At 35.8% G+C, this 23537-nt stretch overlaps 1 protein-coding gene across 2 annotated transcripts in view; it reads right to left on the bottom strand.

The window, feature by feature from the left end:
- The window catches only part of LOC138933649 (uncharacterized), a 57993-nt gene that overhangs the window by 23355 nt on the left and 11101 nt on the right, over positions 1–23537 (bottom strand). For both annotated transcript variants that reach the window (XM_070296563.1, XM_070296564.1), the window contains exons 2-9: positions 16150–16395; positions 15543–15670; positions 14743–15304; positions 13685–14486; positions 13011–13088; positions 12637–12845; positions 12227–12462; positions 1825–2300 (exon numbers count right to left, since the gene is read on the bottom strand). In XM_070296563.1, coding sequence (XP_070152664.1) covers positions 1825–2300; positions 12227–12462; positions 12637–12845; positions 13011–13088; positions 13685–14486; positions 14743–15304; positions 15543–15670; positions 16150–16395 — 2737 coding nt within the window. The remainder of the gene's footprint in view (positions 1–1824; positions 2301–12226; positions 12463–12636; positions 12846–13010; positions 13089–13684; positions 14487–14742; positions 15305–15542; positions 15671–16149; positions 16396–23537) is intronic.

Here is a 23537-nt window from a genome sequence, read left to right as displayed (position 1 = left end):
TAGCTATAGCAATGTATTTGTCAAACGGACGCGCAGCCAGTCGCGGCATTCAGTCGCGGTCACATGAGTTGTGTTCATATCCATGAAAATTCTTTTCATCGCGTTGTATTGTATACATGATATTCTTCTGTTCGATTTATTTATGAAATAATTTCGCGAATAAATATAGCAAAAATTTATTTCGAAGTATTCTTTGTATTAAAAAAAGATGGACAATATTAAAAAAAAAAAAAAAAAAAAAAAAAAAAAAAAAAAAAAAAAATCAAATCATCAAATTTAATTAGTCAAATTGATTAAGAATAGGAGAAGCTATATGTAAAACACTAATGGAAATTATAAATCAGCCAATAATTATGCCTTTAAAAGAGTTGAAGTAATAAATACATATATTGTTGCACATAACAAATCTACATACAATGGATATCTGAATTCTCAATGAATTTTCTTAGCCGAGAAAGATAAAAAGAATACTGTTACGAAAAATTACGATCTTAATTTTCATTTTTAAATTTATATATTTTATATTTTATAGGTAAAAGAAAAGAAAAAAAAAAAAAATACAATCGCGTGTGCGCGCGAAAGATCACAATCTCAATTTTTATATTTCTAAATTTGTATTTTATAAATACAATATAAATTTGATTGAAATTTTTCGATTACATATCTTTTTCTTCTCGGCTAAGAAAATTCATTAAAAAATTCAAATATTCATGTAGATTCGCGTGCGCAATATATATGTATTTATTGCTTTAACTTTTTTTTACATACCAGGTATATAAATATGAAACCGGAATTTTTGTATAGAAAATACACGTTTATCGTATGAAAATGATAAAAATTATTTTATTCCAAGTATTGCCCATTGCTATCTATACATTTTTCCCATCTCTCTGACAATTTGTGGATGCCACGCCAAAAAAACTGTTGCTCCTTTGAGGCAAACCAGTCATCGAGCCATTTTCGTACATTTTCGTAAGAAGTGAAGCGCTGCTCGGCAAGTGCGTGTCCCATCGATGCAAATAAGTAGTAATCGGATGGAACCAAGTCTGGTGAGTAAGCCGCATGCGAAAGTATTTCCCAACTAAACGCCTCAATCGTTTCCTTGACCGGTTTTGCTGTGTGCGATGGTGCATTATCATGAAGCAAAATCACTTTGCGTCGTCTTTTTTGATATTCTGGTCGTTTTTCACGCAAAGCTTGATTCAAATCGAGTCGTTGTTGCGTTTGAGCGTCATCCTCATCCAACAATGTTTGCAATTCGCTGTCTTCAAACTTTTTCGGTGGTCTTCCACGTTCTTCGTTTCTCACGTCAAAGTTGCCACTTTTGAATTTTTTAAACCACTCAAAGCACTGTGATTTACCAAGAGCATGCTCACCGTAAGCTTCGACAAGCATTCGATGCGATTCTGCAGCAGTTTTCTTCAAATGGTAACAGAAAATCAATGCTGTCCGCAAATCGTAGTTTCCAGGCACAAAATTCGACATGTTCAACGCTATTAAAAACTATGCTGTTGTATGAAACTTGTATTGTTGTGAGTTGAAAATCTTTATCAGATGTCAAAACAAAAAAATGGCGCCAATGACGCGGTTTGACGGTAACTACATTGACAGCTAGGGTCATCAATGGGCAAATTCCGGTTTCATATTTATATACCTGGTAATATTATTACGTACGATTTTTCTCAGGTTCTTATATCAATTCAACACTTCAATCCATAATACACATATCATGTATGACATATGTACAAATAATTAATTATATAATTAATTAATATTTATATATGAAATGAATTAATTAATCAACAATTTGAGGATCGCGCTCACCTGGCAGGCGGCGGAGCCGCGTCCTGGACAGCAACTCCAAACGTCCTGAGCGACCGTCTCCGCTGTGGTGCCCGCGACGGTGATGCTCGGCGTCGTCGGTAGCGGCAGGGTACCACTCTCGAAGTAATCCCAGTCGCAGTCCTCGAGCGACTGCGCGTGATGATGATGGTGGCCGCTGTTCCGCGGCAGGCCGTTCAGGTAGGACGAGCTCGAGCAACTGCTGTCGGCGTCGTCCTCCTCGCGGCCCGACGATGAATCCGAGCTGATGAACACGAGCCGTCTATAATCGATCGCGGATGCCGCCTGCTCCGCAGGGCCAACCGATCCGGAATTAGGACTGCGTTGTCGGCCCCCGTTTCCACCGCCGCCGCCGCCGCTGCCGCCGCGTCCGATCAGATTCAACGTCTGCAGGCTCTGCAAATCCTCGCTGGTGCAACAGGACGATCTCGCGTGCGATCTCCCGCGTCGTCGTGAACCTTTTGCAACAATCGTTAATGGTTCACTTGTCGTCTATTCCCGGGCTGATTCAGCGATAGAGCGAGATAAGATCGAGCAGACGGGAAGATAAGAGAGACGGAATTGTTTGATAAAGTCAATTTATCAACATGTTGATAGTTGCTTTATCGTTTATTCTCTTTAGCGTTCTAGGAGTTTATAGCATTTGAAAATAATATAAATCCGTATCTCGAAAATGTAAAAGATGCCATGCTAATAAAATAGCGAACAAGTTATTGATCGAAGAAAAAAAAATATATATATATATTTTATGCGCATACATGTATCATCGCGATAAGAAAAATATTCTAATATTCTGTAAAAATATACATTAGCTTATTACGTGGATTCGGGAGAAAAAAAAAAAAAAAAAACAAGCGATAATTTCTGCACTATTCTGTATAGCAGTGTAGCAACTGTAGCGATCTAATGAAGAGAAGAGTGAGTTCTGTGGATGAAGCCACAGTCATAGGTGTCTATAAAGAACCCTGCGGGCGCTGAGAATGCACTTTAACAGAGAGCATCCCTTGCGGAGTCTCATTTATATGCTGGAGAAGCAGTGAACAAATTACGACGCAATTAGAAGGGAACGCGCGCAAAAGTCTACGCTAATGTTTCTACCAACTCGAGGAACTAACTCTTGAATGTTACGAGCGTGTTACGTCTGCTCACGGCGCTAACGAAGTTAGCGTTAGTGAATTCTAAGCTTCGATAATTATACGGATACAACAACGTAAATTTTCTCGAGCAATTATTAATCGATTATTCGTCAATTCGTGAACAAGGATTCATAATCGAGCATTATCCTAAAAATTAAAATTATTTTACGATAAATATATGTCTCTCTTTCTCTCTCTCTTTTTGTATATATATATATCAGGGTTGGGAAAGTTACTTTATAAAAGTAACTCGTTACCGTTACCGTTATTTTTTCTAAAAAGTAACTCGTTACTGTTACCGTTACTAAAAAGTAACGAGTCGTTACAATTTCCGTTACTTTTTTACAATACAAACTAATAAATTATTTTGCATAAGAAAAACTTTTAAAAAATTGTAAGCAAGATTTCATTCAAGGTTTATTACAAAATAAATGATTAAATTTTATCGAAATTCTTTATTAATTTTTAATAAAATTTGTTGCTCCATAGTATCATCATTTAAATGCCCTCTTTGTGGTGTTAATACAGAGCCACCGATGCTAAACATTCTTTCTACAGATGCACTGCTTGGTAGAGCTGTATTATATTTAATAAAAAGTTTTTTAAGTTTTGGATAGTCGTTTAACATTTCTATATTACAATTATTTGATTTTAAAAACCGTTGCAATTCTTCTTGTTCAGATTCATTTTGCACCGTTTTTTGCTCAAAAATGAAAAAATCATCGTGATCGTCAGATTTTCCAGCTTTTGAAGAATTTTCAGTTGATCGGATTCCCAATAAATCCTCCAAGTAATTTTCAGCACGTTTTCTTTTTTCTCCGGTTAACCAGTTTAACTTAAATTTTGGATGTAAACATGCTGCTATTATTAATTCTTTTGTTTCAAATATTGTAAGAAATCTAAAATCAAATATAGTAAATTAAGCGACATTGTTTGTTTTATTGAAATTAATACTTTTGAATCAATAGTTTAAAATAAAATAATATTTTTCAATTAAATCCTTATTTAAAATTAAATAACATATGTATTAATCAAATTAATAAGTTACCTTTTATTTAAACCTTGCTGAATAGCTTCAACTAATGAATGGCAATCTATAAGGTCAGATTTATTGAGATTTTCTAATTTTCGTTGCAAGGTATTTAGAACTGATAGTAAATGAGATTACAACATAATAAGAATGCTAATCGGTCGATTTGCTTATGGCTTTACGGTTAAGATAAAAATTTTATCATGCACAATAGCAAGAATAATATCTTAAATAAATAAAAAAATTTGAAAAAAGTAACGATAAAAGTAACTGTTAAATTCGTTACTCGTTACCGAAAAATGTAACGAAGTTACTTTTTCCGTTACAAATAAAATTTGTAACGCCATTACCGTTACAGTTACCGAAAAAAAGTAACTGTAACGGTAACGGCGTTACAAGTAACGCGTTACTTCCCAACCCTGATATATATATATATATCAATATATATCGCATTTTATAAATCACATCACAATTTAATAAAAATAAAACTGAATAGAATTTTAATGTAATATAAACTTGTGAAATAAATAAATAAATATTTATTTATATAATTTATATTTGAATATATATATATATATATATTTATTTATTTTACAATAATAATTTATTTTAAAATAAATGAATAAATATTGATTTTTATTTATTTATTTTATAAGTTTATATTACATTGAAATTCTATTTAGTTTCATTTTTATTAAATTAAATGATGTTATTTAAATTTAAAATATCGACAATTTAATTTGCCTAAAGCTTAGAGAGAGACGTTCTTTTTCCCCAATTCTTCATTTGTTTTAATACAAATAAAAAAAAAAAGCGCGCGCGCGAAGGCTCTTTGATATTGAGCCTGTTACATTGCTCACGCACACACACGTGCGTCAGAGGTATACGTAGGAGGATCGAATTTATATCTATTGTGCGCCCCGAAACAATGGCACTTTTATTACGACGGCGAAACGGCGGCGTTCAAATCTTGGCTTCGTCACGTTACACCGTCTTAATTCTGCGCCTATCTCGATTCTTTTCTACAAGAATCTTTTTTTTTTTTTTTTAAAGAACCCCTCTCTCGTGTTCCCTTTTAATACTTCTTTTTTCTTTTCGATTTCTTCGAAAAGGAAAGAGATGAATCGTTTCTTCGCTACGGCCCCGATCGAACGATTTAACGCTGACATCGGATAAAACTATATTCATTAATTTTTATTAATTAATAAATGAGAGAAACTATAATCTCCTCAACTTATTTTTATCTCGACATCTCGCTGTTAAAATTCTCGTTCCATCGCGCCGAAGGTACTTTATTCTTGCGCTGATAAGGCGATAAGAAGAAACGGGACGCGGGTCAGGTGACGGGTGGTCGTCGTGAATGGCGCATGTAAAAGGGGGCACGGGAGAGGGCAGAATCGGGGGCCCGCTTCGTCGGCGCGCTTTACGCCCGCTTTTTACGCGCCGCTGAATTACCTGGTCAATGGCACGTGGGCGCCCCGTCGACTCCCCCCCGTTCGCGTATGTTTCCGCGGCTCTCCCTCCCCCCTTCCCCCCTCTGTACGCGCCGTTATCACTAACCGGGCCTTCTTCACCATTCTCGTAAATGACGTCGCTCAAGAGAGAGGGGGAGAGAGAGAGAGAGAGAGAGAAAGAGACAAGAAAAGGAAAGGAGAGATGGACCCCCCCGCGGGATGAAAGAGAGATCGCCAAATCTCAATAGAATGCGTTTGAAAGAATTGATAAGAATCGAAAGATTTCAGAGAATGAGGTAAGTTTATAATTTTTAAGAATTAATACTCTTAATCTAACGTTTATCGTACTAATTAATTATTTTACATACGTAGCGATTATATATTTGTCGCGATCTATGCTTTATCGATTGCGGATATTTTTCCGAACAGCATACGATCACATATGAAGAAGGTGTCAAATAATTAATGTCTTATATATTTCTTAATTCAATATTGCAAATATTGTAAAGGATTGTACAAGCTTGCTTTTGCATATAAGACACATTATTCTATAATCTATTCGATTTTTCTTCATACTTGAATATCAAAACCTGTTTCAAAATCTATATTTTTTTTTAAAACAATTATTTGTTTTTTTTTTTTTTTCCTTTATACTAATTGATTCGTCTCATTATCCAATACATAAAAGTATTGCGGTAAGATTGTGGAAAATTGAATATCTTACCGAGATATTTAATTTTTTAAATCACAAAATATGTCAGATTATAAAATATAAAATAATTCAAAGAGTATTTAATGAGAAAAAATACTTTATTGTAGTGTTTTGGAAAGCTCTCGAGATAAGCTACGAGAATATGCAATGAAAAATAGGGGGTTCCATTTAAAAAATTCAAAGTGATCTTTATATGACCTTGACAGTGCTATTCAAGGTCATACTAATATTATTATACAGTATAATGCGCCATTTAGTGCTCTATAACTTTTGCATGAGACATTTTTCACAAAAATACGTTGTTTCTTCAAAAAATTGCTGATAGTGGGGCGCTCTGTTACATCCTGTATAGAAATGCAGACGAGAGTCGTATAAATTATTTGAGGAGTGTCTCTGTTGATCTCTTTTTAATATTTAATTATTTCGATAATGAAGGAAACTCGAAAAAAAAAAAAAAAAAAAAAAAAAAAAAAAAAAAAACCCAGAAATAAAGATAATTTGTTAGAGCGTCAGATTTAAGTCTCTGTGTATAGAAAAGGATCTCTTGCAAAAATTCGAAGCGAAACGTGATAATGCTTTTAGCAACAGACAGTTCGGCTCGTCACAGAAAATGCTCTCGCATTCTCGCGAAAGCTTCGCAAAATGTCATGCGTGTCTGTTGGTGTCTGATGTTATTTCACGTTTTCTGCCAACATTCCGAAATAAGGACGCCGGAGCGATGCTTGAGCAAACAACGATACCAAGCATTATTGTAGGTTTTACCTCGGATTTTCATCAACATCAGCTTTCTCATCGTCCTTGACGCGACGATGATTGTTATCGCACGTGCGAAGATACATATACATACAATAGATTCGTAAATAACTACACACACACGATCACGCATTTCGTATTTTTCAAAAATTTTTCGTAAAAGAACTGAAAAAGATCCATATAAAAGAGAGAGAGAGAGAGAGAGAGAGAGAGAGAGAGAAATTTTCGAACAAAAAAATTCTTATGTCTTTTGACACACCTGATTTCTTTCACAGCGACTACAAGCGCGTCCAAGATATTATTTCCGAAGAGATCGAGATGCTTATTTTAAAGCAAAGTGCATACACTTTATGAGAAAACTGCACTCCTTTTTTAAATTAATTTTCTCCGATATATCCAAAAAAAAAAAAAAATTCACTCACAAATAATTTTGCCGTAAGTATCGAAAAATTTTTTCATAAAAAAAACGATGGACGGAGGGGGCTCGAAACGCGCTTGGCTCTCACTTTGGGACGTCGAAAAATTGGGAAAGACGCGACAGGATTGAGATTTTCCTCGACTTGAGTTTCCCGTTCGCGGAATAAAGACGGTGGCTTCGGTCGCCACGCCAAGGCGAAGAAGGCGAAGTGAGCGATTCGCGTGGGATACCGCCGCTAAACTGAAGAGCGTCTACATCGAGGGGGCGCACACCTGAGTCCCTCCGTGCGCGGCGTCGTTCACTACCTTACTTACGGTGCCTATAGTATACCTTGACGCTATAGTGCATCGCGCCTGTGTTATACTGTGTGATCTATCGCTTTAACATGCCCCTTTCCGCTCTTTTTTTTTTAACCCTATTTCAATATTTTCGCTAAAAAAAATTCCGATAGATTTTTCACGCTTGACCGAAAGAACGGGAACTTCCCCAAGACACTGGATACACGCTGTAATTTCGTCAAGCAGTTCATAAAGATTGATTTATCATCATATGACACAACAATAATTAATTTCGAAATTTTTTTAACGAATCGACAAATGAACGAGATATTCGCAAATTAATTTTCACTGCAAAATTTGACACGTATTATTGTTTTATTGTTAAATAGAAAGACAAGATCAAGACTTCTATTTTGGATCCATCAGATGTTCCAAAGTCATTGAGAAAGAGATTTTTTTTCTCGCAACATTATATTAGAAAACACAAGATAAGAAGAGAAATTTTATAAATATACTTTAGAATGTCAATTTATTATCATCAACAAAATATTCATTATAATTAATCCGAAATTTCGTATCGTTCTCCGTCTCTCTTTCTCTCTTTTACGTGCATTTTAGGTTCAATGTGTTAATGTAAATATATTTACATATTAAAAAATTTACTTTAATTATATTTTATCATAAATCAAACATATATATATATATAAATATATAACGTGAATCAATCTGATAAATTCAATATTATTTTATTATTTATTTATTTATTCTTAATCCATGCCTTACGTTTGGAATTTATTTTTGTGTTAGTGTGTCTTGTACCATAGTGTCTATATTCAATCTTAAATTCATCATATCTTCTCTTCTCTTTAACACTTTAAACAAAATTACATGCAATCGTGCCCTTAGAAAAAGATTTTTGGGATAGGATTCGCGTCAGATCGTGTAAGTCGGGACCTTTTTTACAATTTGACACATAATCGGACGATTAAGATGTTTCGGAGTTACGGACATCTCTGTGTTATTATTCCTGCGTCACCCCGTATACTCGCGGCGCAGGTGAGTGGACTATAGAGCGTCAGCAGGGGGAACGCTGGTTACCCTATTATTTCTATGCTGTTCCCCTGGGCCCGGCTTCGCTTCGCCTCACCTGCTGCCTATTCGCCGTACAGACGATTTCGTGCCAAAAGGCTTGTATTCGGGTGAGAATGGATAATAGAGATAAGACATTCATTCGAAATCTCTGAGATTCGACCGGGAGCGAATTATTGCTCGATATAAACGGCGGTAACAGGCTGTCGTAAATGCAACGACGCGGAAGAATATGTCTGTAAAGTGAGCTTATTTGAAGTATAGGATAGAAAATTTAAGGCACTAATTTACTACAGTGCGTGCTTTTATTTCTTCCTACATTTTTTTTTTTTTTTTTTAACAGATTACCTTTCTCTCTATTTCTTCCTTTATTCTGGAAAAATAGTTATCATAATAAGAATTTTTTAAATAAAAATTGAGAAAAATATCTTCTTCTGTGACACATTGATTTGTTAATCACTTTTACTCCATAGCGAGTACAATATTACGACAATCCCGGTGTAGAAAATAAGAAAGTACATTGATAACAGAAACGTGATTGACAGTTGGACTATTCTTTGAAGATCCATGTTTGTGAAGAATAAACACTTCTTTCTCTCTCCCTCTCACTCTCTTTCCCCGTGGGGATTTTTTTTTTTAACAGATTACCTTTCTCTCTATTTCTTCCTTTATTCTGGAAAAATAGTTATCATAATAAGAATTTTTTAAATAAAAATTGAGAAAAATATCTTCTTCTGTGACACATTGATTTGTTAATCACTTTTACTCCATAGCGAGTACAATATTACGACAATCCCGGTGTAGAAAATAAGAAAGTACATTGATAACAGAAACGTGATTGACAGTTGGACTATTCTTTGAAGATCCATGTTTGTGAAGAATAAACACTTCTTTCTCTCTCCCTCTCACTCTCTTTCCCCGTGGGGATTTTTTTTTTTTAACAGATTACCTTTCTCTCTATTTCTTCCTTTATTCTGGAAAAATAGTTATCATAATAAGAATTTTTTAAATAAAAATTGAGAAAAATATCTTCTTCTGTGACACATTGATTTGTTAATCACTTTTACTCCATAGCGAGTACAATATTACGACAATCCCGGTGTAGAAAATAAGAAAGTACATTGATAACAGAAACGTGATTGACAGTTGGACTATTCTTTGAAGATCCATGTTTGTGAAGAATAAACACTTCTTTCTCTCTCCCTCTCACTCTCTTTCCCCGTGGGGATTTTTTTTTTTTAACAGATTACCTTTCTCTCTATTTCTTCCTTTATTCTGGAAAAATAGTTATCATAATAAGAATTTTTTAAATAAAAATTGAGAAAAATATCTTCTTCTGTGACATTGATTTGTTAATCACTTTTACTCCATAGCGAGTACAATATTACGACAATCCCGGTGTAGAAAATAAGAAAGTACATTGATAACAGAAACGTGATTGACAGTTGGACTATTCTTTGAAGATCCATGTTTGTGAAGAATAAACACTTCTTTCTCTCTCCCTCTCACTCTCTTTCCCCATGCGAATTAACAAAGAGAAAGAGATTGCAAAACAAGACGATCGGGTTGGCGAGATGTTCGAATTACGATCGTTTCTCGATATCACGAAATTAACGTCTTTAAATCACGAAACAATAATACGGAGTATGCACTATTTTATGCGCTTATTAAACGTCGAAATGCACCCCTTTCACATTCCATCGCAATTCATAATTGCTTATTTCTTTCAATGTTTCTCCTTCGCTGAAACATGATTGCGGATTTCAAAATGCGCGATGAATTTTTATCGAATTAAAATGTCGATTGATCATTCCCGAAACATTATTTTGTAACATTTTTCAGCAAATCTTTTTTAATATATAAACAATAAAAATTAATTTAAGTGCGTTTCATCGATATTTTATTAATTACTCTTCTTTCGTCACTAATAGCTGTGTCTTCAGAATATTTGCTCGATAATTAAGATACAATTTTAAGAATTAATTATTGTATTTCGCACTCTCCGACGTAATTTCAGTTAGATACGATTTTACCCTCGAGCCCAACACCGGGCCGGAAACGGGTTTATCTTTTCACGATTGGAGTTCGCGTTTATCACAATTTTTTGGCAACGTCCCGCATGGCTTTCTCGGAGAATACTGGTTGCCTTCGAACCAGGAAATTTGCCAGAGGCTTCGATAATCGATGAGCTTATCATTACGGCAAGAGCCACATGGCGCTCTTTACATACGCTCTATACGTATGTTATGTCATGCTAAATGTGCACGACGAACGGCATACTATATTGATAATGAATACACAAACGGAGCAAAAGAGGCTATTAGCATTAACAAACTTGATAAATAAGCATGTAGAAATTTTGCCATGATTAATACTTAATATTATATATACAGGATATATTGAGACACTTAAATATCTAAAAAATAAAGCAAGATAGGAAGAAATGTTTCAGACAAAAGTTGTTCGGTTCTAAGGGGGTCATAAGATGGTGCCGTTAATTTGACATTGGGGGTGGAGGTGTTTCGAAGATTTCAATGTCAATCTTGTTTTTCAAAATAGAAACACTCCAATTTTTTTTGCATAAATCGATTCCTTGCAATATTCTACATAAAAAGTTATAGGGGTACGATGGCCAAAAGTTTAATAGTTCACGAGATATTTTATACTTTATTTTATTACTTTACTTCGACATAATTTTACATAAACTATGAAATATCTCATAAAATTATTCATTTTGCAATAATATTACCTTAATATTTTAAGCTCAAAAAATGAGAGACGCCAATCGGTGTAAAGAAAATAAAACAAGATTGACATTGAAATCTCCGAAGCGCCTCCATCCAAGGTCAAACTAATGGCACCATCTTATGACCCTCTTAGAACCGAACAACTTTTGTCTGAAACATTTCTTTCTATCTTGCTTTATTTTTTAGATATTTAGCCTGTATACATAGCAATCCAACCAGTATTTTAATTAATTAACTAAGCGTCTAAAATATTGAAGTTACAAGGATTGCAAAGCGTATAGTTTCTTAAGATATATAGGAATGCAGATGAGAGTCTCGTATAAATTGAAGAAGTCGAAGTTACAAGGTTTACAAAGAAAGTTCATTTCTGATAATTCCTCGGCGAAGAAATTTTGCGTTTTCACGGTCGATTACAAACGATTATAAAAGTCAATAAAAATAAAAAGCTATATCAGGAATTTAATTGGGGCTTACACGAGCACGCGATATATACGCGGACGGGCAATCGCGAAAGCGAAACGATACTTGTTATTGCACATTAATTGCATCGTACGTAATTATTAATTAGATCTAATTATACGGCTTTTAAAGATATAAGAATAAATGAGAGAGAACAAACACGGAATCAAGATTCTATCGATCATAAATACTATGCTCTTAAAATTGAAAGAGGGGAAGAATGAAATTTTTCAATTGTATAATTGGAAAAGTCTGAAAATTGAAAGAATTTTAATTTTTTTTTTGTTTTTTTTTCATAAGTATCTTACCTTGAGCATCGAACTGCCTTCTTCGTCGCAGCATTGTTCTTCCTTGAGAAGGGAGCGGGCCTGTTCTATCGTGGCCATCCTCGTTGGTCTCATCCTCGCCCGCACTCGTTGCACTGTCGCGTTGCACCATCTCGTCACCGCCGATCGTCGACGAAACCGCGCCACTGCCGTTACCCCCGAAAAATTTCACCTTCCTGGCTAGCTCCACGTAACTGTGCAGACCGGTCTCGCTTAATCTAGAGAGAACAGAGAAAACGAACTATAGTGTCTAATTTCTTAGAGATTTTTGTATTTTAAAAATGTAATTTTTTTTTTAAATAATTTAATAAAATTTTTTATGTTTAAAGAAAATCCTTCTCGTAATATTGGAAGGCATTTAATTTTACCGATTTTTTTGGAGATCGACTCACCTGATACTCTCGCTACCGCTGCTCTCGTATCTGGTACTACTGTTGGATTCTCTCCTGGTTCTAGTAATCGTGTCACGTATCCTCTGGGAGGCGGAACAGGAGTCTCCTCCGGTTTTACGTGGCAATGCAGGAGTGGGCTCGCTCTCGCTCTCCCGAGGACTGTACCTCGATGACCTCGTGCTCAATGGACTGGCTTCCGGTGACAAATGCTGTCAATAAAAACGAATTGAAAATTTAACTAAAATAAATATAATAATATAATAAATATAGAAGAGATATATATATATAAGGAAAACTTTGCAATTTTTAATATTAATTTAATTTGTATATCTTTAAAAGAGCGTGTCAAATATTGCAATTCAATAAAAACTTACGCTTGAACAACGCTTATTCGGGGTGTCGTCGGTGTCGTCTGGATTCGAGAATTCTTCCTTGGAGAATTTTCGCCGCACCTGTTTAGTAAACAATATGCGCGTGACAATATCACGCTTAGACTCAAGATATTAAGCAACGCGATATAATCATGAATTATAAATAAAAAGCAAAGCGTGACAGAGCCTTCTTTCTTTTGACAGATAATAATTTATAAATATATAATTGATATTTGTAGGTAAATATAATAGGTATAAGGTAATAATAATAATTTCAATATTCCCTGTTTATATTTTATGTGTCTGAAATTATCTCCTGTCTTACTTAAAAAAATAACATTGAATAGAGAAGCTGAGGTGTATGAAAAGATTCTGAAAAAAATTAACCAGGAAGAAATTTTCAATAAAGATAAAAAAATTATATAGTAAAACGAAATCTTCAAAGTTTAAATAATCTTGATTTTATTTTTTATCTTACAAAAGATATCAAATTTGTATTTTTATTCGATAATCATTTCTTATCTCGATTGAATTATTGTTAGTAAAGGAAGGGTATCATAATATATGCTTAAGAGAAAAGGCTCTCACGTTTCGCAAAGGATGCCGGTAGCACCTCCATATACACATACATACGCCCACGCATACGATAAACAGTTCACACAAGCATATTCACTGACCACTTGGAACTCGTCCGGTCTTTTTCCATAGCCAATCTCCAGCGGGCCCTTTCTTTCACCAATGACGTCACCGTCACTGCCGACGTCTAACAATCGATCGGCGGTGTCTCTCATCTCCTCGTCATTGTTATTCCGCTCCTTGTCATTCTCCGCGACGGACTCGGCTGATTCTGGAGTTGCCAGCTTCCCGTTTACGACTTCCTCGCCTATCGTATCCCGCTCCCGCTCGTCCCGCTGCACGCTGTCCTCCGCGACGATCACGTCGAGCATTCTCGCGTCCGGGTTCTCTGCATCAGCTCGCGAGTCTAGTATTACTTCGTGCTGTTCGATCGCGACTTCGACTGTCACCTCGTTTCTCGACGACAATTCCTCGATGTCGTTAGGGTCGTTCTTGCCGTCCTCGCATTTCGTTCTGTTCTGTTCGATTTCACCGACTTTCGATTTCGTTGCGTCGCCCACGCTCTCCGTTCTTTCTTGCCTGTCCTGCTGTTTACCTTTCGCGGATTCCTTGATCGGATTCGTGCTGTCTCTGCCCACGTCCTCGCGACTATTGTCGCGACGAAAGATCCTTATGCCCGATTTGCCGGCCTCGTCCTTGCCACCAAACACTGGGGAGACGACGAGCGACGAGGACTTGGTCTCCTCCTTTCGCCCGGATTTCGATGAATGACGGATATCGTCCTTGCTATCTTGTCGCTTCAATCGTTCCTCTTTGCTACGAGAGGATAGTAATTTTGGGATCAAACTCGGTACGCTTATGTCCTCGCGACTGCGACGCAGATCATCGGTGCTTCCTCTATATCTGCAAAATAATGATAAAGATCAATAGCAAATTATTATCAAACTTAGTAGCAAATAATAATTAATTATATATGCATTATTCAAAAATATTCCATTTATTTTTTATTAATGAGTCTCTATCATAAATCGATTCAGTAAAGAAATGACTTTCAAGGATAACATTGTATAGAATAAATTGTAATATATGGGATTTACATTTATGAATAGATTCTTTTGTCGAATTCATTATCCGTAAGGGAAAGGAAGGAATTATGTACCTCTGAGGAATGAGCGATCGCTTAGGCGACTCCTGCGGACTTCGGATGTCCTCGAATTCCTTGGAGTTCCTTTTGAAAATAGGAATATTCGACTTCCTCTCGCCATGCTTGGTCGGGCTCGGTCTCGTCTCGGGCGATATGAACTTCGCGAGTATCCTTGGCGGTTTTATCAGGGAGATCCTCGGTGTGCTGTGCTCCTGCCCAGGATCCTCCTGTTCCTTGCCCGATCGCTCTCCCTTCCTGCTGAATTTTCCCGTGTCCGGTGATGACACTTCCTCTTCCGATTTACCGATCGATTTCTCTCGTTTCGTTCGTTCATTGATCGATGTGCTCTTCTCGATCGTTTCGTCTACATTCGCGCAGTTTTCTCTGTCCTCGACTGTGTCCTTGCAGTCCCTCGCGTTCAAACTTTCCTCTCGCGAATCCTCGAGTTTCAATAATGTTCTATCATCGAAGCCCGAGTCATCCAATGGCTCTCGATAGTCTTGATGGCGGGATGGCAGACTACGATATAAGCGTAATTCCGGGGACTTTCTCGCAGCTGACCAACGTGTCGGAGGACCTTTTGGGAGGATAATTTATGTTAGAAATTCGTAGTCATACGATACAAACGCGGAGCAGTCGTGATTAAGTTTCAATGAAGAAATGAATGTAGTAAATTAATATAAATCACATGATATATTGATATTTTGATTAATATCAATATTTAGGTTTAACGTTTGTTAAAGACAAATTTTTCTTTTTTTTTTTTCGAACTTTTTGCCGCGCTATTTCATAAAAAATTAATTATCGGAACGCACCATTAATCGTCCAAGCTCGTCGGATGTTGCGACTCTGTATATCTACTGGAAATGATGTTTCCTCGTTCACGGATCGACTGGAAACTGGACTTTCGTACATCCACTTGCCGGTAACCAAGTGTAATTCTCTGAAAATTGAACAGGTTCGAAATTAGGTCAACAACGAGAAACAAAGGATGCATCGCGAAAGGCGTGTTATATAATATATCCTTTACTTTTTATCTAAATTCAAAATCATCGAAGTTTCACTTCACTTTTATTCACTTACTATCTTCCTTTCGGAATTTTATCTTACATTTGTTTATATTAATCAGCAAAAGTCGATATAAAATTTTATTGTCCACAAAAGAAATCTTATAAAAATAAGAATTAATGAGACACACCATTTCTCAGATTCATCTCGGATATTATAATACATTGTATTTAAATATCACGTTTCCATCAGACTACAAATTATATTCTCTCCGTGCAATAATAACGAGTGCCTTGAAAATACAGCTCATTTAATTTCGATTATCATTCAATAAAATAAAGAAAATTAATTTATCGTTCCGAATTTTTCATAGAAAGATAGAAAAATGCGCGTGTGCCTCGAGAAGATCCTTACGCAATTTTATAGCAAATGTTGCAGATCCACTCGGCTTCTTTGTCGCCCGCTGCGTGGTTTCCGATCTCGATGCGACACTGCCGGCACACACGGTGTCTGCAACGCGTGCACCTCGCCCCGGTGTTATAAAATCTACCGAACGGCGCGCCGCATCGCGCGCATTTGCGTCCTTGATGGGATAGTTCGCCGCCGAACGCCTTCAGCAGCCCCCTTCTTCTCAGGTACTGTAGATCAGCCTTCAGCCTCCTGCGAACACAAAGCCGGATATGCAGGAGATCCCCAAGTACCTTCGAAGTCGACCCATCGCGTCGAACTTGGCTCTAAAGTATTATTAAATATTAAGTGGGCAAACTGGCAAATAAGGGCAACAGCGCGGCTATCGCAATTGCAATTTGATAATTGCAATTATTAAAATTGCGTCATTTTTGAACACGCTACGCACAGAGGCTCGTTTCGAACAAAAAAAAAAAAGCCAAATATTTAAGATTTAAAAATACTGACGCACTGTCTAAGCATCAATCAACATATATGTAAAACGTCAAAAAAATCAAGTTCTAACATTCTCAAAAAAAGAAAAAAAAATTTCTAGATATCATCAATTTTTCAAATTGTTAGAGTATAGACTGGGCCTTTAACACTGGATCTTATTTTTATCCGCTTCATCGTGATCGTAATCTTTCTCCCGATCCCGACTAATTCTAGTAAAGCCTTCTCGATTGCTGAATAGAGGCGGATGAATTGGACATAGCGAAAGGTTATTCAAGCGTTTTAACAATTTTCTCGGGCGTCGCGATTTTACGCGACCAAGTGCGACGCGCGATTTTATCGCCCATACACGTAGTTACGTTTAATTATTGTTTGCTTCCAGCCAAGAGCGCGGGTAATTAACGATCGTCTGCGTCGTTCATTGCATATATACATACATGTATATCCAAGCGCGATTATTCATCGAACGGCAAAAACGAACGAGTTTGCGAGCCGCGAGATCAAGATATATTCCGATCATCAGCGTTTCTCATCGTCGTCGTCGTCATCGACTTAATGGCAACGCGACTTATTCACGCAATTGACGCACGTGACGTGTCGCGTTCTACATTATAATAATCAACAACCGTTTCATCACACTCGAGTGCGGTCGCAAAAATTGCACGCCGCCACATTTTCTTCCTCGTTGAGCGCGAAAAAACACGCTGTTAACTATAGTATTAGCGCATTTTTTTTGCTCTCGCAATAGTAAGGTAATGGACGTGTTCGATTCGCGCGATCGTGTAATCGATCCGGTAGAACAATTAGAATCAATTTTCATGAGCTCTTATTCCAGTTTCTTAAATTTGTGTATTCGCGTATAAATTAAGATTTAGACAGAAGTTGAGAGGATAGAAGAGAAGAAGAAGAAGAGAAGAAGAAGAGAAGAAGAAGAGAAGAAGAAGAGAAGAAGAGAAGAAGAGAAGAAGAGAAGAAGAGAAGAAGAGAAGAAGAGAAGAAGAAAAGAAGAAAAGAGAAGAAGAGAAGAAGAGAAGAAGAAGAGAAGAGAAAAGAGAAAAAAAGCAAAATAGAAAATATATTAAATAAACTCGAAAATATTGTCTCTTACATGTATAGGTTTAAAATTTATATTTATCAAATTATATAATCTTTCTTTCTCTCTCCAAGAGATATATATATTTCCTCGAAATGTCACGCAACTGACAAGGGCGATTACGCAATTAATCGCTAACTTTATTCAACCTCGGCGAATATATTTTCATATATTTCTATTAGTTTTTCACATTACAAAATCTCAAAAATAAATAAAGAATAAATATAAACGTAGAGAAATAACGTTGAGTTCTTTTAACGATAATTCAACACTGATATCATTCTGACAATGCTTACTTTTTTATTAAAATGTTTATTACACACCGGGTAATCACTTTAAATCGTGACAAGGGACAATCCCTTTTTTCTCTGACTCGAAATAAGTTTTCAACGAATATTTAATTGACTGGGTAATAATTTATGAATAAAAAGAGAGAAAACTTTCCGAAACGACGAAACACGACTGATTGCTGTCACGATGACTCACGAACAGTCGTATCTAGGTTCCTTTTGTTATAAAAAGATTCGACGTACCACGCGTGAAAGATTGCTACACCTCGTAGCTCGACTGCCAACAACGTCGCATAGCCTTGTGTTCCGTGGGTGTTTCACCAGGTGTACATGCCCGATTCCTGCTCGTCGAGCTTACGAGAAAAATTACGTTAATGTAATTTCAATCGGTAAGTTACACGGCTATAAATGAGAAAGCGCGATATTTAATTTCGTTAAATGCGCCCCCTGTTCGAGATATAAAATATCTAGACAACATGTCTTTTCGCCCCTCGTCATTTCTTAATTTTTCATTTCACTTCTATCTATAAAAATTTATTTTTATCGATTCTCTTCTTGTGGAATACATTACGATGCTTATTTTTCATGTATATATAAATTTATTTCTTATTCATGGGAAAAAAAATCTATTCATAAAATGGATTCTGCGGTTTCGCGTGTTAGAATAATGAAATCCAGTCTACTCTCCTACTTTGTCTACTCTCTCTCCGTCTCTCTCTCTCTCTCTTTCTCTCTTCGAGTCGTGCTCTTTCCTTCCCTACCTCATTCCCCAGATCGGATCAGGTACGAACAATGAATCGTGCGAGGGAATAGCAATAGACTGGCAAACGAGTAGAATACCAATAAGCGTTGCCCCTCGTCCGATCCAGGAAGAAAATTTCCATACCCGGCGATTAACTATTTTGCCGAAGAAGAGAAAAAGATACGCGAGTTTCCATGAATAATGTTACGGCAAACTTCGTCGACAACATCGCGTCAATACGCTGAGAAATTCAATTTGACGACAAAGGATGCCCGATCGAAACTCGGCTTCGTTAAAAAAGAGATGTATATATGTATATATGTATGTATGTATGATAGAATATATGAATTGAGACGACGCGCAAGACGGAAGATTTGCTATGCCGATCGCGTGAATGTACATACATGCAACTACGCACCCGGCCGTTCGTACACTTCCGTCTTTGACAGTCGAGAAAACTCATTGCGAACAGCCATTGCGCTTACATCCGGCGATGTAACGACAGCGTCTCGAACAGAATCGGTGATACCGCGATCGAGAAAATTATCTGTTGTATTAATTTTGTACACTGTTGAAAAATTTGTGTTTTTTTTGTTAAAAAATATGCCAGTTAAAATTTTTGTGTAAATTATTTAATTTTTTATATGTTAATTACTTATATGTTATTTACTAACACATTCATGTGTTAATTTAACTGCTGTTGTGTTAATTGAATACAAATGTTAAATTATTAAAACAATTGAAACAAGTAGAGTTGTGCAAATTAGAAACTTGCACATTGCTTCCTCATCATTTTATTTTACAAAGCTTAAGCTGCTTTAAGCATGCGGTTTTTTCAATTTTTGCTTCCTCATAGAGGAAGCTTTGTGAACGAAATAAAAAGATAAAGAAACAATACGCTATTTTCTAATTTACATACTTTTTTCATTTTTATGTAATCGTTATAGATTATACATGTAAAAAAATTTAATCCGATATCTCAAATTTTCCGAAAGTTACAGCGTGTACAGACATTTCTCAAAAAATTCAAAATTTTATAAAAAATGAACTCTTTCACCGATACTCACCAAATTAAGTACCAATCATCCTTTAATAATACTCTATCCATGTAAAAAAAATTTAACCCGATATCTTAAAAATTGCAGAAGTTAGAGGTTGTACAATATATTGCGTACATACACACATACACACACACACACACACACACAACATACATACATACATACATACATACATACTTTATTTTTTTAGGAATATGATTTTTCGACATTTTGGAACATTCTAAACACATCGGCATAGAAAATTCGAAAAAAAATTTTGTCATGAAAACAAACCTTCCTCTATGAGAAAAGTAAAAATAACATAATGTGCATATATTTTTAGTTTTATACAATAGATATATATTTCGTATTATTAGTGACAAGATTTGTTTGTTAAAATATACAGAAAAAAATGTTGATTTTATTCTACGATAGAAGTGAGAGTGATCATAAACCATCAATAACATTTTTCCAAATTAATTTTATGATTAAAGATATGTTGACATTTTAGACAAAATTTGTTTTAAATTACTATGAAATTTACATTCATTTTGTGTTGAAATATAGGATTAATGTCATCATTTAACATATACATATTATGTTAAATTAATACAAAAATTAGTGTGGTCTGTTTAGGATATGCGCTATATGTTAAATTTTCCAACAGTATACTTTTCTTTACTGTTGCCAAGATACAATTTTACTTATACTAAGGTAAAAGAAGATAAGTGAAAGAGAGAAGAAAGCTTTTTTTATTTAAAGGAACGATATCAATTCGATTAAAATTATCAATTTTTATTAATAAAGGATATAATTAAAAGCAAGATACTCTAGATACGTAATAAACATGTTTTATCACGGGCGTAAATGAAGAAATGAATTAGGTATGAGGAAGCTAAGTAGACTGAATAATAACGCACTTTTTTTCCGTCCATACTTGATCCTCGCTAAAAGAGGTAGACGTGTTCGATTGCGTAAAATATGAGCGCTCCGAGTTAATGCGGAATTTAAACGCGAATAGGCGTGCACATCCGGTTTGCATATGCCATTTCTGAAGAATGAGATACGATATTAAAGACGAACTGTACCAGTTGAAAGCAATCACGCTGACGCCAATCTATTTAACGTTTTCGCATCTTGATAAAATATTTTTCTCGGTTTTTTGCCTAATCGCATAATATATATATATATATATATATATATATATATATATATATATATATATATATATATACAATTAATTTCTTCACTTGAAAACTGAAGATGGGAATTATGTGGAATTTTATTTTCATACGCATTTCTGGATAAATTTTTCAAATATGTTCAATCCATAATTAATTCTCTCTCATCATGATAATAAACGAGTTTGGAATTTTTATTTCAAATTTCTATCTCTCATTCTTTTTCATCAAAGATATAAATAACTTCTATCGCAATATTTCAAACAGATATAACATGTGAACGAAAGGAAATATCTTAATATTTTGACTAATATATATATTTAATATTGTTACGATGTGTTTTGTTTATGATATGAAAAATATAATTAAGAAATGAAAAAAGACACGAGAGACCAACTAATAATCTGATAAATAAAACTGGTAATCGTAAAGAGACGCTACAATGTTTTTCTACACAATATAAACAGTAAAAGCAAAGGTTTGAAACATGATAAAAGTGTTACAGAAACAAAAGGACAAATGTATTATTTCCACAAAGTTGTCCTGATTTTATCGCTAACTACCTTTTGGATCATCCGGATTCCTGCTAAAGTTGGACATTCACTTAACGTATCCACAATTGCGACTACACTGCACTCAATACACACAATCTAGAAACCACCGATGACAGACCGGATTCACAGACATACCTAGGCTACTTCGTGGCACCAGTTCCGAGGCAGTCGCGAAAGGGACCGATCGCTGAGTCTTGTCATCGATTCGGGAAGCCGGGTAGCGAACACGCGCTCGAATCGCATAATCTCCCGTGTAATCGATGGATTATTCGGCGAGAGGAAACGCGAATGGTCCAGCCAGAGAACACCTCGCGAGAGCTCGACTCGTCGCGATCTCGCCGATCGACGACGAGCCCCCGCCGCCGACGATGGGGCCCCTCGGCACGTTTCGCCTCGGTTCGCCACGACTCGCTCGCTTGCCGGGCCTCAACTAGCGGGGGCGTGACTGGACGTACATTAGACGACAATAATGCCTCGTGCTGAACGACGTTTAACCATGTTGGACGCCTAATATGGCCTTCCCGTTCGATCCCCATCGCGATCGGTTCGCTTCGAATTTTCTCGATAACACATTTTGACGACGAATCAAAATTATAGGAAAATCAAATAATTATCCGAAGAAGCTATCCTAGATGAATGAAGGTGATTTGCATACCTTCGCAATCGCGAAGAAAGTTTAACCGAGGCAGGACAGATTCATATCGTCTCATTGATCACCGCAATCCCGTTGCGGATGCTGTACCCTAACGGTGCGTCTAATTGCTAATCGATATGTTTCTTGGGGACGCATCAGGAAGAGTAAATAAGAACTTTGTATATAAGGCGGGGATTTACGTGAAAGCAAGCGTTATCCTCTTATCTGGCCTGACTAACAAAGATAATCTGTTACATTGACATTTGTAGATATTTGTATATATCAGTTAATACACATAGAGGCTAGTATGTATATAGAATCCGTGTTGGATTATAAAACATGAGATATCAATATCGATAGCGATTTACGGGAACGAAGTGTTATAAAATGGGTTAAAGTTGTTGGGACTTTTGTTGTTGGGTCGCTCATTAAACAGTATTATCAACAGTTTCCACGCCGGTGGCTCCGCGCGCGCGATAAGAACCTATAGTTGGCAGTTTTAATTCAGACCATCAGAGTACGGAGAAATATTTTTAAAAAAAAGCTACAAAACAGTTTAGAATGAAATGAGAGAAACATCAAAAAATGAAAGTTTATATAGTACTAGCAAAAAATGGAAAATTTAAGAAAATATTTGATGAATACTTTTTTTCCCCAACTTCGTATAAAGTACAATTTAAAAGGAAGAAAAAAGGATGAGAAAGGTGAAGAAGATGTAGGATCATGCAATAATTGGGAGCATAATTAATGCATGCGTAGCTTCGAATAACAAAGACTGAAATTTTTTTTTCGTCCATAATTGGCCCTTTTCTTCTTATTATAATTTTAAATAATAGAGAGGCTTCTCATTTGTTTTATTCAAATGATACTCCGATGCTTTAGAGTTGGAGATTCAATGGAAAAAGGGAAATCAGGTCGCGCGGGTCAATATCTGACAATGAGTGCGGAGTGTCATGTCTCGAGGATGACGAAGACGTTTCCTACCCTGTCACTACAAAATCTAGAGCGGAAAAGAATAAAGGAAAATAATTAGCAAGGACTCGTGGTGTATCATTCGGTCTCCCGCTAAACAATAATTTTCCCACTATTATCTTAATTAAATTGCCAGGAATGCGTCACAGGAATGTTGTGATTAACCACTGAATCGGTCGACATGTAAATTATCTCGTTTTGTGTAATATAAAGGGCAAATTGCGCAATTACAAGGGTCTTCTATTTAGCGAGAACTGTGCGTAAAATAAAAAAAAAGTTGAGTTACGGTCAGAAGAAATACGATAGGCAAAAGAACATAGATGATATCTAGGAGAGTATATAGCCGACAGAAATTATCAGCTATAGCTCAAACATTATCTTAATTAATAAAAAGAT

This window comes from Polyergus mexicanus, unplaced genomic scaffold, assembly GCF_030449975.1.
Source record: "Polyergus mexicanus isolate NDT 795.1 unplaced genomic scaffold, iyPolMexi1.0 SCAF_5, whole genome shotgun sequence".
NCBI lineage: Eukaryota > Metazoa > Arthropoda > Insecta > Hymenoptera > Formicidae > Polyergus > Polyergus mexicanus.
This window is presented reverse-complemented; position numbering and strand designations above follow the sequence as displayed.